The sequence below is a fragment of the Sorghum bicolor genome, chromosome 1, assembly GCF_000003195.3.
Source record: "Sorghum bicolor cultivar BTx623 chromosome 1, Sorghum_bicolor_NCBIv3, whole genome shotgun sequence".
In the NCBI taxonomy this organism is placed as follows: Eukaryota; Viridiplantae; Streptophyta; class Magnoliopsida; order Poales; family Poaceae; genus Sorghum; species Sorghum bicolor.
The window spans coordinates 15,350,393-15,363,714 of NC_012870.2; the positions used below are offsets into that span (position 1 = coordinate 15,350,393).

The window sequence follows — 13,322 nt, forward strand, 5'->3', positions numbered from 1 at the left end:
TTTGGGACCTTGAAGCCCAAAACTGTGTAAACTTGCTTAGGGACCCGTGTCATGTGTCTTGTTGACTAAAAAATTTAGGAAGCATCTAAACACCTATTTGAATATAAAGTTTACAGCCAAAAGTTTTAGGATGTAAAGATTTGGGATCTACACAGGCCCTTAATGTGTCCGTAACATATGGAATTACAAAAAATAAGGCAGATCATGACTAACTTGAGTTTATATATACACCTGTGCAGTAGAGTTTATGCATGCAACAGTCGGGTGTGAGTGTTTACTATATATAGATTATTGTAATTAATTTTATGTGTTTGATTGGAAAGATCGAGTTGACACCTATACTCTCTCTCAAATCCAAATTATATACGTATCACTCTATTCTAAGTTAAACTTTATCTAGCTAGGCCTTGTTTAGTTATAAAAAGTTTTTGGATTTTGATACTGTAGCACTTTTATTTGTATTTGACAATTATTATCCAATTATAGACTAAGTAGGCTCAAAAGATTCGTCTCGTAAATTACAGATAAACTGTGCAATTAGTTTTTGTTTTTATCTATATTTAATGCTCCATACATGTGCTGCAAGATTCGATGTGACGGGGAATTTTGAAAAAAATGGATTTTGAGTTGATCTAAACAAGGCCTTAATCAAGTTTTGGGTCCAGCAGCCTGAAGCACCGAGCATTCCGCTCTACCTGATTCGTTTTGGAGGAGAGAGAATTAAATAAAACTAGCTTCGTGTTGTAAATATTGTGCATTTTTCTATAACCTTACTTATATTTTGAGAAATTTGACTTAGGGCCGGCCTGTTTAGATCAAAAAAATTTAGATTTGGATATTATAGCATTTTCATTTGTATTTGGCAAATATTGTCCAATCATTGCTTAACTAGGCTTAAAAGATTCGTATCACGAATTATAGGTAAACTGTACAATTAGTTATTTTTTTAATCTATGTTTAGTGCTTTTATATATATGCTGTAAGATTCGATGTGATAGGAAATCTTATAAACTTTTAGAATTTTGAAGGCATCTAAATAGACCTTTAGAATAAACTTAAATGACCTATAGTTTAATTACAATGGATGGAGTACTAGAATTTAATCTAAATATATACAGGTCTAAATGTTGGTGAGTTTATTTATATTCAAAGAAAGAGAACATTCCAATCTGCGTTGCCCAATAAAACTAAAATAGGATTTTTTTCGCCTCGCCCATGGATATTGTATTTAGTTATTTTCGCTTTTTAAATAAAATAATAACTAGTTTGCAACCGCATGCCTTTGTCTAAAAAACATTCCATATGTTTTGAGGAAAACCGATGATATAATTTCTTATTTTTGTTTCCAGAAGAATAGTCTATATGACTCTGTTTTCATAGAAGGCAATATCATTTCATTTCAATTTTTTTATTGGAAACAATTTTTTTAGAACAACGAAAGAAAGAAATTTCTTTTTTTTTAGATGGACGACAGGGAGCATGGGCTCATTACATTATAGGCCCATGCGAACAAATGGGCTTGAGTTCTACTAGGCAGTCAAGCCGGCCGCCGGCCCAGCAGCCTGCTCGTCTCGCATCCCAGTCCGGCGGGCGGCGGCTGCACCGGGCTCCGGCGCACGGCGGCGACACCCAAACTGCGGTGCAATGCATAGTCACTGGGTAGTTATTAGCCCACCCATCTCGGCCGGACGCTGGCTTCGCTGTTCTCCCTCCGCACGATGGTGCGGGCGGCAGAGCAGCGGCGCGCGCTGTTGACTTGACTGTGGCTACGGGGCGCGCCGCCGCAACAGTTGTGACCTCTCCCCGGCGCCGGAGGTACGTCGTTTGCGGGATTCGGTTTTGATTAGAAACAACCTCGTCATGTATCCACTATAGTTTGTCCATTTCCAAGTCGGATTGGGTGTTTTGGTTGTTGTTACCTGAACATTGCACGGAGTACCAAAATGCCCATTAACAAATTGTGCAATTATCTTAGCTATTAACTAATATATGTTCTTCCTGCTCGTCACATGATTGGGGCTATTAACAAATATATGTTCTTCCTGCTGGTCACATCACATGATTGGGCGTTTGGAGATTGCCTGATTTTTCACGATCCTGCACATGTGTTAGAACCCAGCTTAGTTTTTTCAGGTGCTTTTGCCTGAACCGAGCTTAGTTTCCGCTTAACTCACTTCTCTACTCACATCTGTTAGATACCATATCGGCAGAGTATCGGCGATATGCCGATACATATCGCGATACTGATACGTAACTTCAGGGAAGTATCCGTGTAACATAGTCTACTAGTGTATAAGAAATAAAATTTCTTAAACTTGATCTGATGTTACTATGGATACTAGCGAATTTGTATAGTGTAGACATATGTTCTCCATGCTGTGGTTTGTTCTGTCAATCTATCGTATGATTTTCTAGCCCATTGATATTGTTGATGTATCAACTTAACAGACTTTTGCAATACAAAACAAAGCATAGCAACCAATCAAACGTGTGACAGAATGACACCATAAAACTGTACTTCTACATTTCGTTCTCTTGTGTGTTATGCCTTGGCAAAAGAGAAGATGAAAATATGTTGTGAATAGCACATAGGCATGCGCACACACTTGCCAAGCTCTGAATCAAATTTTAAAAATTTATTATTATGGAACCAAAATTATTTATGTGTGTTTCATTATCTTTGCTTTGGCTCATCATTACTGTCTAAGGATCATATCTTTTTACTCATGTAGCATCCACGTCCAACTCCGCTCCCTCCAGAACCAGTTGGTTTCTACAATGACATTGGAGCATCTGTAGATATCCCACTTGATGCAAAAAAGGTAGTTTGACTGCTTGAATTGCTTGGTTAACTATTATTTACTACTTCCTCCATCCCAAATTGTAAGTCATTCCAAGAATCTTGGAGAGTCAAAGCATTTTCATGTTTGACCAAATTTATAGAGAAAAATACTAAGATTTGTAACGTAAAGTGAGTATATTATGAAAATATAATTAAGGAAGAATCTAATGATACTTAGTTGGTATCATAATAATAATTATTTTATCATATAAATTTGGTCAAACTTAGAAAAGTTTGACTCTCCAAGATTTTTGAAATGACTTACAATTTGGGATGGAGGAAGTACTATTTTAGCCTTTTTCATTGATTTTGTACTATCTTTCAATCATTATGCAAAGCTTCAATCTTACACATGTATGTACACCTGATGTTCGGTTCCATGTTTCCACTGCAAGCTAACAAATAAGTTTGCTTTCTTTCTTTTGATTGAACCTATGGTTTATTCTTATATGTGTTCTGAGAAAGTGAGAAGTCACTGATATGTCGTGGTATTGCAGAAAAAAAAACTACCATGTAAGTGTATGTACTCTGTAGGAATATGATAGAAAACTCCATAATATTCTAAATAATTCTATTTGGCAAGCAATCATAAAACAGAAAACTATTTGGAAGGCTGATTAAAAGGCTAGAAGTTAGGTTCAGGCTAAAGAGGAGGGATTGGAGACTGGTTTTCCTTTTCCCTTAGCAGATTTTCTCTATGTTTCTTTCTTTCAATATCAGTATATCAGATCCGTTTGTCTACACAATCCAGGACCTCAAGAAAACGGAGAGGGAACTTATGGCTAAAGAGGCTGAGCTAAACAGGAGGGAACAGGTATATACTAGTTAAACCGAGTATCTGATCTGCCATTTACTGTTATTGTTTTATCAAATATGCAACTAACTTTACACACTTTTGAACTTTAGCATTTATTCTCGTCACTATATTGTATAACTTTGTGCTCCTTTCTCTAGGAAATAAAAAGAAGGGAAGAAGCTCTTGCGAGAGGTAACCTTAATTTTATTTTGTGCATGTACCATTTTTCTTCAGAAATGTCGCATAAATTTAAATTGCACCCCTCTTTTACATGCAGCTGGAGTTATAATAGAGCCCAAAAACTGGCCACCATTCTTCCCCATCATTCATGTTGACATTTCAAATGATATACCCGTTCACTTGCAACGAGTACAGTATGTTTCTTTTGCATCACTCCTAGGTATGAAGCTAGGGAATGTTCCAATTAATTAAAAAACTGTCCTCTTTAAGGATTAGTGGCTTTCAAAAGAATTGTGACCAATACTTTTTGCAATTTTTTTCATGCAGGGTTGGTCATATGCCTCTTCTGGAACATTTTATGTGTAACTGCTGCTTGGGTTACAGGGCATGGTATGTTCATAAATTTTTTTTATTTTATTTTTTGTGCTTCTAATAATCATATTATTTAAATTTTTTGTTTCTGCTATTTAGTTAGTATCAATGTTCTTCCATGCAGATCCTAGGATCTGGTTTCTGGCAGTCATATACTTCATTACTGGATGCCCAGGTGCCTACTTTTTATGGTACCGACCTCTTTATCGTGCCATGAGGTACTATATTCCTACTGAGCTTCCAAAACTATTTTACAAAGTTTTTGTTTGAAGTATTTAAAACATAAGATTCACCTGATATTATAATGCTTTCACCAGAAAGGATAGTGCGTTCAGCTATGGATGGTTCTTCCTATTCTACTTTGTAAGATTTGTGTTAAAAAACAAGATTCTTTGTATGGTATAATTGTAGTTCCATGTGAGTAGAAAATCTCGTCATAACTTTGTATTGTCTCTGCAGTTTCACATTGCCTTCTGCATATACGCTGCTGTTTCTCCGCCATTCTTTTATGTGGGAAGATCATTGGCGTAAGTCTTTTAAGTTTACAAGTTTCTTATTATACAAGTACATGTGTCTTTGAAGTAATTGTTGTAAAGTTGGGGCTTTTCTTAGAATATGTTGAATATAAGTAAAAGTTGCTTTGTTGCTTCCAAATTTGAAAACTCAGTGTGATAAGCTTGCTAACTTGTTAGCTCTCTTTTGTGCATTATCTTGCTGTCAAACTATAATTTGCTTCATTTGTCTTATCTTATTATTTGCAGTGGAATTTTTCAATCGATCAGCGAGATAGGCGAGAATGCTGGTGTTGGGGTGAGTTGATACTATGTTAATATATGTACATGAAAATATGAGGAACCTAGAAACGATCAGTTGTTTTACCTTCTATCAAATCTAAACAGAAGTATTTAAAAAAAATCTAAACAGAAGTCAGAATCAAACTGTTACCACTCCAGTTCCCTCTGTCAAGTATTTCTGTGCTTAAAATGGCAAGCTTGCTTTGCCACTGTTGTCCATCCTCCATCTCATACAATGGCATGAGCAGAAGTAGTAGTTTACAGCAAGTTACCGCTGGAACCTGAACCATTGGCATGGTTTTGTGAATGCTTTTGATGTGACATGAGACTACAGACTAGTGGGGCTAGGTGCAGGGAGCGACTAAGGAAAAACTTTTAGGCCTTGTTTGGATCTCTCGGATTCACTTCAATCCATGTGTGTTGGTGTGGAATTTAGTTCAAATTCCACTCCAATCCACCTCAACACATGTGGATTGATGTGAATCCAACTACATCCAAACAAGGCCTTAAGGCAAACATTTCCACGAGTCTTAAATACCACTGATACCTTTCGTTGCTCACAAGTACTTTCGCTTTCAGATAATGTACTTCATGGGCTTCGCGATGTTTGTGCTGGAGGCACTGCTGAGCATCTGGGTTTTCCAGGTAGGAATATACACAGCATACTCACATTCCTCCGACTCCGACAAGTGGAACTGATGTGTTTGGTTCTGCAAATGCTTGTTTTTTGTGGTTTACAGAAAGTGTACTGGTTCTTCCGCGGGAAAGGAAGCGAGGCGCAGATGAGGCCTGACACCGCGTCTCGCGCGCCACCGTTCTGATGCCTTCTCTCCTAGGAGAGAAGAGGGATGAAGCGTAGTATGTGAATTAAGTTTGGTGTGACCGAGTGAACGCTTGTTGGAGAAAGCAGTTTCGGGCGCACAGTTGTAGCTGCCATTTTTGCCTTGTGGTTGTGGGGGGTTCCTCTCTTATCTGAAACGAAACTGAAATCCCCCCGAAAGGCGAAACAGAGGAAAATGGGAAGACAGCCCTGCATGTGGCCCCGGATGCTCGCTTGACATTTGCCCTTTCGGCAAAGCACTCCTTTCCATTATTTTTATTCTATGGTTTATATATATATTCTTTTGTGATTATGAACCTATTACATAGCATTTTTTCTTGATCATCAATGCTGTAAATCTGGCGAGTTTTACGTTTACATATTGCAAACGTGTCAACATGTCTCATGTGTGAGCCGAAAGGTTTCCTCCGTGTACGTCGGGACGGTTACATGTACGTAATGTTCACCGTCACCGGGAGGCGGGGGAGCAGGTAGGAATAGTAGGATATGGCGACGCCGTCGCTGTCTGGATGGCGTGGCGGGGGCGGCAAAGCCAAAGCCTCCACCGGTGCCTCTTCCATTCGTTGCAGCAACGGCTGATGATGTGTTTGACGGCGAAAACTAAGTAAAGGTAAAAGCTGACTACCGGGGATGGGTGACAAATCCACGCGGAGTCCGCTAAATTTTTCGTCAGCCCCCTGCCCCCGTTCTAGACGCCATGGACGATGCGGCGGTAGTCAGGCACGGCTGCTTCTAGTCCGTCTGCGATTTCTACGCGTTGGGGGGAGTCCGTACACGTACGCAAGGAGCAGAGGTCCAACCGGGCTGCTGCTTCTTCTTCTTCTTGTGCTGCCCACCTTGCCCCCGAGTGCCCCTGTCCTGGTCCTCCTCTCTCTCCCTGCTGACCTCGGAGCGGAGCGGAGCATAGCGAGGAGCCGCCAGGAGGGAAGGATCCATGGCGGGGAGATCGAAGTACGACAACCCCTTCGAGGAGGGCGGCGCCGACGAGGTCAACCCTTTCGCGGTAAGCCGTAAGCCTGCCCAGGCCCAGCTCGCGCCGGCGCTGAGCTCCGTCCGGCTCTTCCTCCTCCCCCTGCTTCAAATTGATTGCTTCTGCGTATCTGCTCCTTCGTTTCTTTCTTTCTTTCTTTCTTTCTTCCGGAGTTGCTTTGTTTCCTAGTTGCTGCTCCTGCTGCTGAGCTTGACTGCTTCCGTGATCAAACTTTTGTGCCAAGTTCAGTTTCAATGAAAAAAAGAACAGTATTCTTCAGAAGAGGAAAAGCCAGAGAACAATAGAGAAAGGCAAGAGATAAGGTTGCTGCTTGCAGAGAATAGACGATCGCAGATTCTGTATCTATGCAATTGGATTGAATTGTGTTGGACTTTCTACACAAACATGATCATGCAGGGAATCTGAGCTAAATCACCACCGGCCTAGGAGACGATTAGTTTTACTGTGTCGAATTTTTTTTCTCCAACTGTATGCACGATGGGGAAAAGTGGGCTTTAACACACAGATACCAGTGAGTTGTGATCGGTTACCTTATTAAAAATTCAAATTTAGTCTCAAACTTCCGTGTGAAGGATCCGAGGAAAATCCTGTTACCGGCTTACTGCTGGCCCCCCTGCGCCTTCCTAGTTGCTTGCAAGCCCTGTTCCCTTTTTCTTTTTTTCTTTTTTTTATAGGAAAAAACCCCTGTTCCTTGTGCTTAGAGTTCATAATATGTACGCTCAAGTCCTTATTAACGTTCCCTGCAAAAAAAAAGGCACTATTCCTTGTGTAATGAGCCCATGGCCATCAAAATTGCTTGAAGTTCATACTATGTATTCCCAAGTACTAAAGTAGCGTTCCAATTTTTTTTTTTTAAAAAAATCCAAGTTAGAGGAATACTTGTGCGCTGCTGATGACAACAAAATTTAAGAAATGAAGAAAGGTTGCATATGATACATGCTAACACATTCTCGATTATGGGGAAATAAAGCAGTTCATTTTTCTTTTCAGTAGGTGTGTTCAGGAACAACAGGAATTAGGTTAATTGCAATTCTGCACTCATGGTACTCTTTTCTCCAGGACCAAGCTAAAAGAGGAGGATCAAGTGCTCAGTCCAGCTATTCTGGTGGCGCGTTCTACACGACGGTGAGTGCAAAATACACTGAATGTTTCAGTAACAAAAAGTAAAATAAAATGCTTTAGCTGGATGATCATGCGAATACAACATTGTGTTCACGCAGCAGTCACAACGCCCTTCTGCTCCTCCTAGCACACGCCTTTCGCCTCTTCCTCCTGAACCTGCTGACTTCTACAATGACTTTGCTACCCCAGTGGATATCCCCATGGACACAAACAAGGTAGTTGCAACTATTCATGCTACTAGATGGATGTTATTGATGTAATTCTAGTAACATGATAAATCATTCTTGCTTGGTTGTCCATGCACATAGGACATGAAGACAAGGGAGAAGGAGCTTCTGGCCAAGGAGGCCGAGTTGAACAGGCGTGAGAAGGTAACTGGATCCAATACAGAGACTGGAATAGTTGGCATCAGCATGCTGTTCTTGATGGTTTTGTGGAAATGATCTTTGGTCTGACATACTATGGCGCAAAATTTTAGTAGAAATCATTGCATACCTTTTATATCCAGTTTGTTGATTTCTCTGTTAAACCTAGCTCTGCTCCATGTAGGAAATAAAAAGGCGAGAAGATGCTGCAGCACGAGGTGGAGTTTCAGAGTTCATCATCTGACGTCGCTGTGCTATTTTTTGACATCATTTGCAAAGACTTCCTTTCATTAACAATAATAGCATCGTTGTCCATGTTCTCTTGCAGCTGGCATTGTATTGGAAGAGAAAAATTGGCCACCATTTTTCCCCATCATTCATAATGATATTGGCAACGAGATACCTGTTCATCTGCAAAGAACACTGTATGTCGCATTTGCATCACTCTTAGGTACGTTTTCTTTTGTCCCTTATCTGAAATGTCATTCTTTGTACTTACCTGTACTTCATGTTGTCTCCTGCTATAATGGCTCTTTCATTATAATGCAAAAGTTATTAATGTGTGCCCTGATATATGTCTGGTAGGGTTGGTCTTGTGCCTGTTTTGGAACATAATCTGTGTTACCGCTGCCTGGGCAAAAGGGTCAGGTATGCTCATAAAACATTGCTCTTTCTACTCATGCGCTCATAACCGACGTGTATGGTTCACGACCATGTGCATATATTGATGCAGAGGCAAGGGCAATTTATTTCATTATCTAAAAAAAGTGTGCCATTTTGTTTCATGATGCAGGTCCTAAGATATGGTTTCTTGCAATTATATACTTCATTCTTGGATGCCCCGGTGCCTACTACCTTTGGTACCGGCCACTATACCGTGCAATGAGGTAAATGCAATGTTACCCATAAGTCAATTTCCTCCCTATAAATAATATTTCATTCTATCGGTTTAAACTTTGAAGACATTTAAGCATCACATAGCCTCATATAGTTTGTCTACAACACATGTGTACAGGAATGAGAGTGCTCTTAAATTTGGATGGTTTTTCCTCTTCTACTTGGTGAGCATCCAGTAACATTGCTGTATTAGAATGTGTTGCCGATAAGCCTATGCATCTCACATGCTCATGCTGACCCCATACAGGTTCATATCGCCTTCTGCGTGTATGCAGCTGTTTCTCCTTCAATTCTCTTTGTGGGGAAATCATTAACGTAAGTTATACATCTTTTTTACACTTTTCGCCATTGTTTGGACATCTTTCTTCCTTGAGAAATCCTGAATCTGAATTGTAATGTAATTTGCTTCCACCTGTGTACTTGTCGTGCAGCGGGATTCTTCCAGCAATCAGCTTGATAGGCGACAGTGTCATTGTTGGGGTGAGTGAGTTTACCTCTATTGCTCAGTCTGAATCCAGTAAACAAGAATTCCACAGGATAGTACCTATATTTCCTGCAAACACAAATCATACATACATCAAAAACAAATTCTTGTCTCGCATGACATGTTTTCTTGACACAACAATAACTCTGTTGCATGTTAAACTGTTTTGACCTGTAGATCTTCTACTTCATTGGCTTTGGATTATTCTGCTTGGAGTCTTTGTTAAGCATGTGGGTCATTCAGGTGAAGTTACTGCCTACTGCTTTTCTATTCATGTCTTGATACCTTCAATTGGTTCTGAACTATATAAGCTTTGCATCCTGCAGCGTGTTTACCTGTACTTCCGAGGAAGCGGGAAAGAAGCAGAGATGAGGCGGGAAGCAGCACGTGGTGCAGCGAGGGCAGCATTTTGATGAACCATATATATAATCACAACATATATACTGTTCATAGTTTGAAATGTATACTGTTCATAGTTTGGAGTGTTCGTAGAACAGACATATGTAGTGTAGGGTTGGGGTACTGTAAATCTTCAGAATTTTTCTTACCACAGTGTTTTGAGCCCTTCAGATTGATGAATTATGTCAATATGACAGTATTAGTATGGAGTATATAAACTATTTGTTCCATATGTGCAATTTTGTGTCCCACCTTTTATCAATTATTATAGCAATATAATAACGTTGTAACGATGTTTCGATTCAAGATTTTTAACAAAAAAATGGAACATATACTTGCATGTCAAGGGGATCTACTTATACACACTCACAAAGAGCTTTGTTTTTTTTTTTCTAATACCATCAAATAATAATGTTCTCTAAACCAAACATACAACAGTGGCCCTCCCCTTATTATTGATGGAAATTTTACTTTCAGGTTATTCTGTACAGACTACATTGCCTAATAGCCATCCAGCGGCATTATGGTTTATATGTATATATATATGGCATGCCCAATCTGAAAGAGTTTTGACAGGTGTTCTTAGCGGAACAAATGAGATTGACCTGGAACTTTCTTGAGGAGTTCCTTCATGATTCTTCAGTCTAGTTTGCTTACTTCGCTGATGACTTTGCCGCCTCTGCAGAACATCATCCTCAGTGGCTGGAACAGGGTACACCTGCTACTACCTAACGAAAGACATTGAACTGAAGCTCTGCTCAAATTAGCAGGGTGATGTGAACGTGAACATGTGATCTCTGAATAACATACATCGGTCGATCTTCACTCAGATCGCTGTCTGCATGATGCATACCTCAACTGCCTTTCAGCGTCTCTGCAAAATCAGAGCCATTTGACCATATCTCTGCAAAATCACACAACGTCGACCAACTTTAAGGTTAAACAAAATCTCTCTCAGTTGCCGCTAATGGTGCTATCAGACTAGTCTGATTCACCATCCCAAAATTAGCTCGCATAAAAAACATGAGTGTGGCTTGCTTCATTTTGTTTGGTTAGTATTCCCTCCGTCTCAAAAAAAAAAATGCATGCAATGAACGGGTGAGTTGCTGAGGCATATATCTTTTCGATTCAGACAAGTGAGTAACAAACCTGAATCATGATCGCATGAGGTCGGCAGGGCTCTAGCGCCGCCGCTGCGCGACCGTCGTCGTCCTCGGCTTCAGGTCGCATCCTCGCCGCCGCCTGAAAACCCACCACTGGAAGCCCCGCGCGGACGCAACGCAAGGAATGCGGCGGCGGGGGCTCTTTGGGCTTTGGCTCCTTCCCCGGCCGTGTGCGTTGGCAGCATCGTGGGCACACACGGGGCGCCGTCCATGAGGACGGTGTGGTGTCCACTTTCGTGGACTGCAGAGAGTCTCTCCATTCCATCCACAATAGGCGTATGATCTGCTTCGTCCTCCGCCGGGCATAGGCATGGGTGTTGAAGATGTGGTCCGATTGCTGATTGCTCTTTCGCTAGTGCTCTGATCGGGATGGGTGTGGCGCGCTGCGGTTGGGAACCGAGCAAGCTCATAGTAGTATGTAGGTGGCAGACTGAACTCAACTATCTTTTGAGCGAGTGAAAATAAAAATCTAACATAAAAATGGGTTTTAGAATTTCTCCTTTTTACATTGAGTCAAAGATCTCCACTTTTGTCAAATTGTTTTGGAGTTGTGCCATGAAATTTCTTTCTTGAAAGACACTTCTATTGACGGGGTAACATCTTTTCTCTATTATATGTTCTGTTGGAAATTGACAAATTGTTTTGTGAGTTTGTGACGAAGAATTCTAGTCTTCTGTAGCAGTGGATGATGATTATGTGGCCCGAGAATTGCATCTAGAAGATTGTCGCCCGGCCGCCCGGGTGTTCCAGAGAGCGGCGCTGCCATCACGTGCCCACTCCCACACATAAAAGGACACGCGCGCGGGGGCACTCTGCAAGTCTGCATTTCGGCAGTCATCTAGACCCTTCCAATCTAGCTACATGCACCACCACTAAAGCTTATAAAACCAGGCGCCAAGCTCATAGCACGGATGACAACGATTTCTATTTTCTAGGCTGACACACATCGATCATCCACGGGCTGTCCACACGGTCACACGTCTCTCCATTTCTCCATGGCGGACGAGACGACGACAGGAGACCTCGGATGGCGGCAGCATGCTGGGTGGCTGGACGGCAGCGGCGCCGGCATCAGCATGCCGCCGGCGCCGGTGCTCGCCCTCTCGAGCATCGTCGCCTTCTTCCTCTACCTGACATGGCGGATGGACGAGTACGAGGAGCAGCTGCGCAGGCGCACGCAGGCCGGGCTCTGCGTGCTCCTGCTGCTCGGCCTCCTCGCGCTGGCCGTGCTCGCGCACCACGCGCTGTTCGACGCCGACGGTAGGCTCGTCGTCGTGGCGCCTGCCGCGTCCTGGTGGTGGTGGCGGGCCGGCCAGTCTGAAGAAGGTGGCGCGTCGTCGTTGGACACGGACCGCGGCAGCGGCGGCGGCACGTCGCCGTGGGCTGTCGCGGCGGTGGTGGCGCTCCTGCTGGTGTTGGCATCGCACAAGTCGTCCTTCCATATGTTCCGGCCGCCGTTCTACCTCAAGTAGCACTAGCTCGAGTGCGCAGCTGTGCATGTCATTAGTTCCAACAATCGTCACCCAAAATACAAGACCTATTTGTCTAGCGATACAGGTAAAAGGTTTCATACCAAATAGTCTTCTCCAACAACAAGACCTAAAAGACAACACTCTCTGCAAATGGGTCTCGAGGAGAGAGGATACCCAAATTTAGGTTATGCCTCTCCTGATATCCAAAATAGGTCTTCTGTATGGTACTCTGTTGGAGGCTATAGGTATTGTGTTGGAGACCCATTTTAGGTTTGGGTTCCCAAATAGGTCTCCTGTTGGAGATAGCCTAAGCATACAAAAGAAAACTTTTGAGTTGTACAGTTGTTGTGCTGTATCATCGGCTCTGGCCACACGATCAATGTCAACTAACTATAATAGATAATGAGAGTTTTCTACTAGTAAATAAGTATCAGAAATTCAGAATAAGTTCATCTAGGTTCAAAAATTACAAGCAATGCACCATAAGATAGAGATGATTTTTTTTAAAAAAAAAAATCTGAAACTAGTTTCATATTTTTTAAACTAAAATGTTTGTTTCTAGGATTAAATAATATTTTAGGTTTTTTTATTGTATTACTTTTAT

General features: G+C 41.6%; 3 protein-coding genes across 4 annotated transcripts; all 3 read left to right on the top strand.

Annotated features, from left to right (window-relative positions):
* LOC8064557 (secretory carrier-associated membrane protein 4) lies at nucleotides 1,551-6,201 on the top strand. Its single transcript, XM_021451190.1, has 12 exons — nucleotides 1,551-1,815; nucleotides 2,733-2,822; nucleotides 3,594-3,656; nucleotides 3,797-3,830; nucleotides 3,916-4,038; nucleotides 4,146-4,208; nucleotides 4,315-4,408; nucleotides 4,508-4,553; nucleotides 4,650-4,717; nucleotides 4,952-5,000; nucleotides 5,564-5,629; nucleotides 5,725-6,201. The coding sequence occupies exons 3-12, from the start codon at nucleotides 3,621-3,623 to the stop codon at nucleotides 5,803-5,805; spliced, it is 660 nt and encodes a 219-aa protein (XP_021306865.1). The 5' UTR covers nucleotides 1,551-1,815; nucleotides 2,733-2,822; nucleotides 3,594-3,620; the 3' UTR covers nucleotides 5,806-6,201.
* Nucleotides 6,467-10,322, top strand: LOC8064558 (secretory carrier-associated membrane protein 4). 2 transcript variants are annotated; one of them, XM_002464250.2, is made up of 13 exons: nucleotides 6,467-6,828; nucleotides 7,876-7,941; nucleotides 8,037-8,153; nucleotides 8,247-8,309; nucleotides 8,488-8,521; nucleotides 8,632-8,754; nucleotides 8,889-8,951; nucleotides 9,097-9,190; nucleotides 9,319-9,364; nucleotides 9,448-9,515; nucleotides 9,632-9,680; nucleotides 9,862-9,927; nucleotides 10,011-10,322. In XM_002464250.2, exons 1-13 carry the CDS (start codon nucleotides 6,760-6,762, stop codon nucleotides 10,095-10,097), a joined length of 945 nt encoding a protein of 314 aa, XP_002464295.1. In that variant the 5' UTR covers nucleotides 6,467-6,759; the 3' UTR covers nucleotides 10,098-10,322. The 2 variants fall into 2 exon arrangements, with proteins under 2 accessions (XP_002464295.1, XP_021306864.1); XM_021451189.1 differs by having other exon boundaries at nucleotides 6,470-6,828; nucleotides 8,040-8,153.
* On the top strand, nucleotides 12,001-13,298 carry LOC8064559. Its single transcript, XM_002464251.2, has 2 exons — nucleotides 12,001-12,754; nucleotides 13,028-13,298. Exon 1 carries the CDS (start codon nucleotides 12,242-12,244, stop codon nucleotides 12,716-12,718), a length of 477 nt encoding a protein of 158 aa, XP_002464296.1. The 5' UTR covers nucleotides 12,001-12,241; the 3' UTR covers nucleotides 12,719-12,754; nucleotides 13,028-13,298.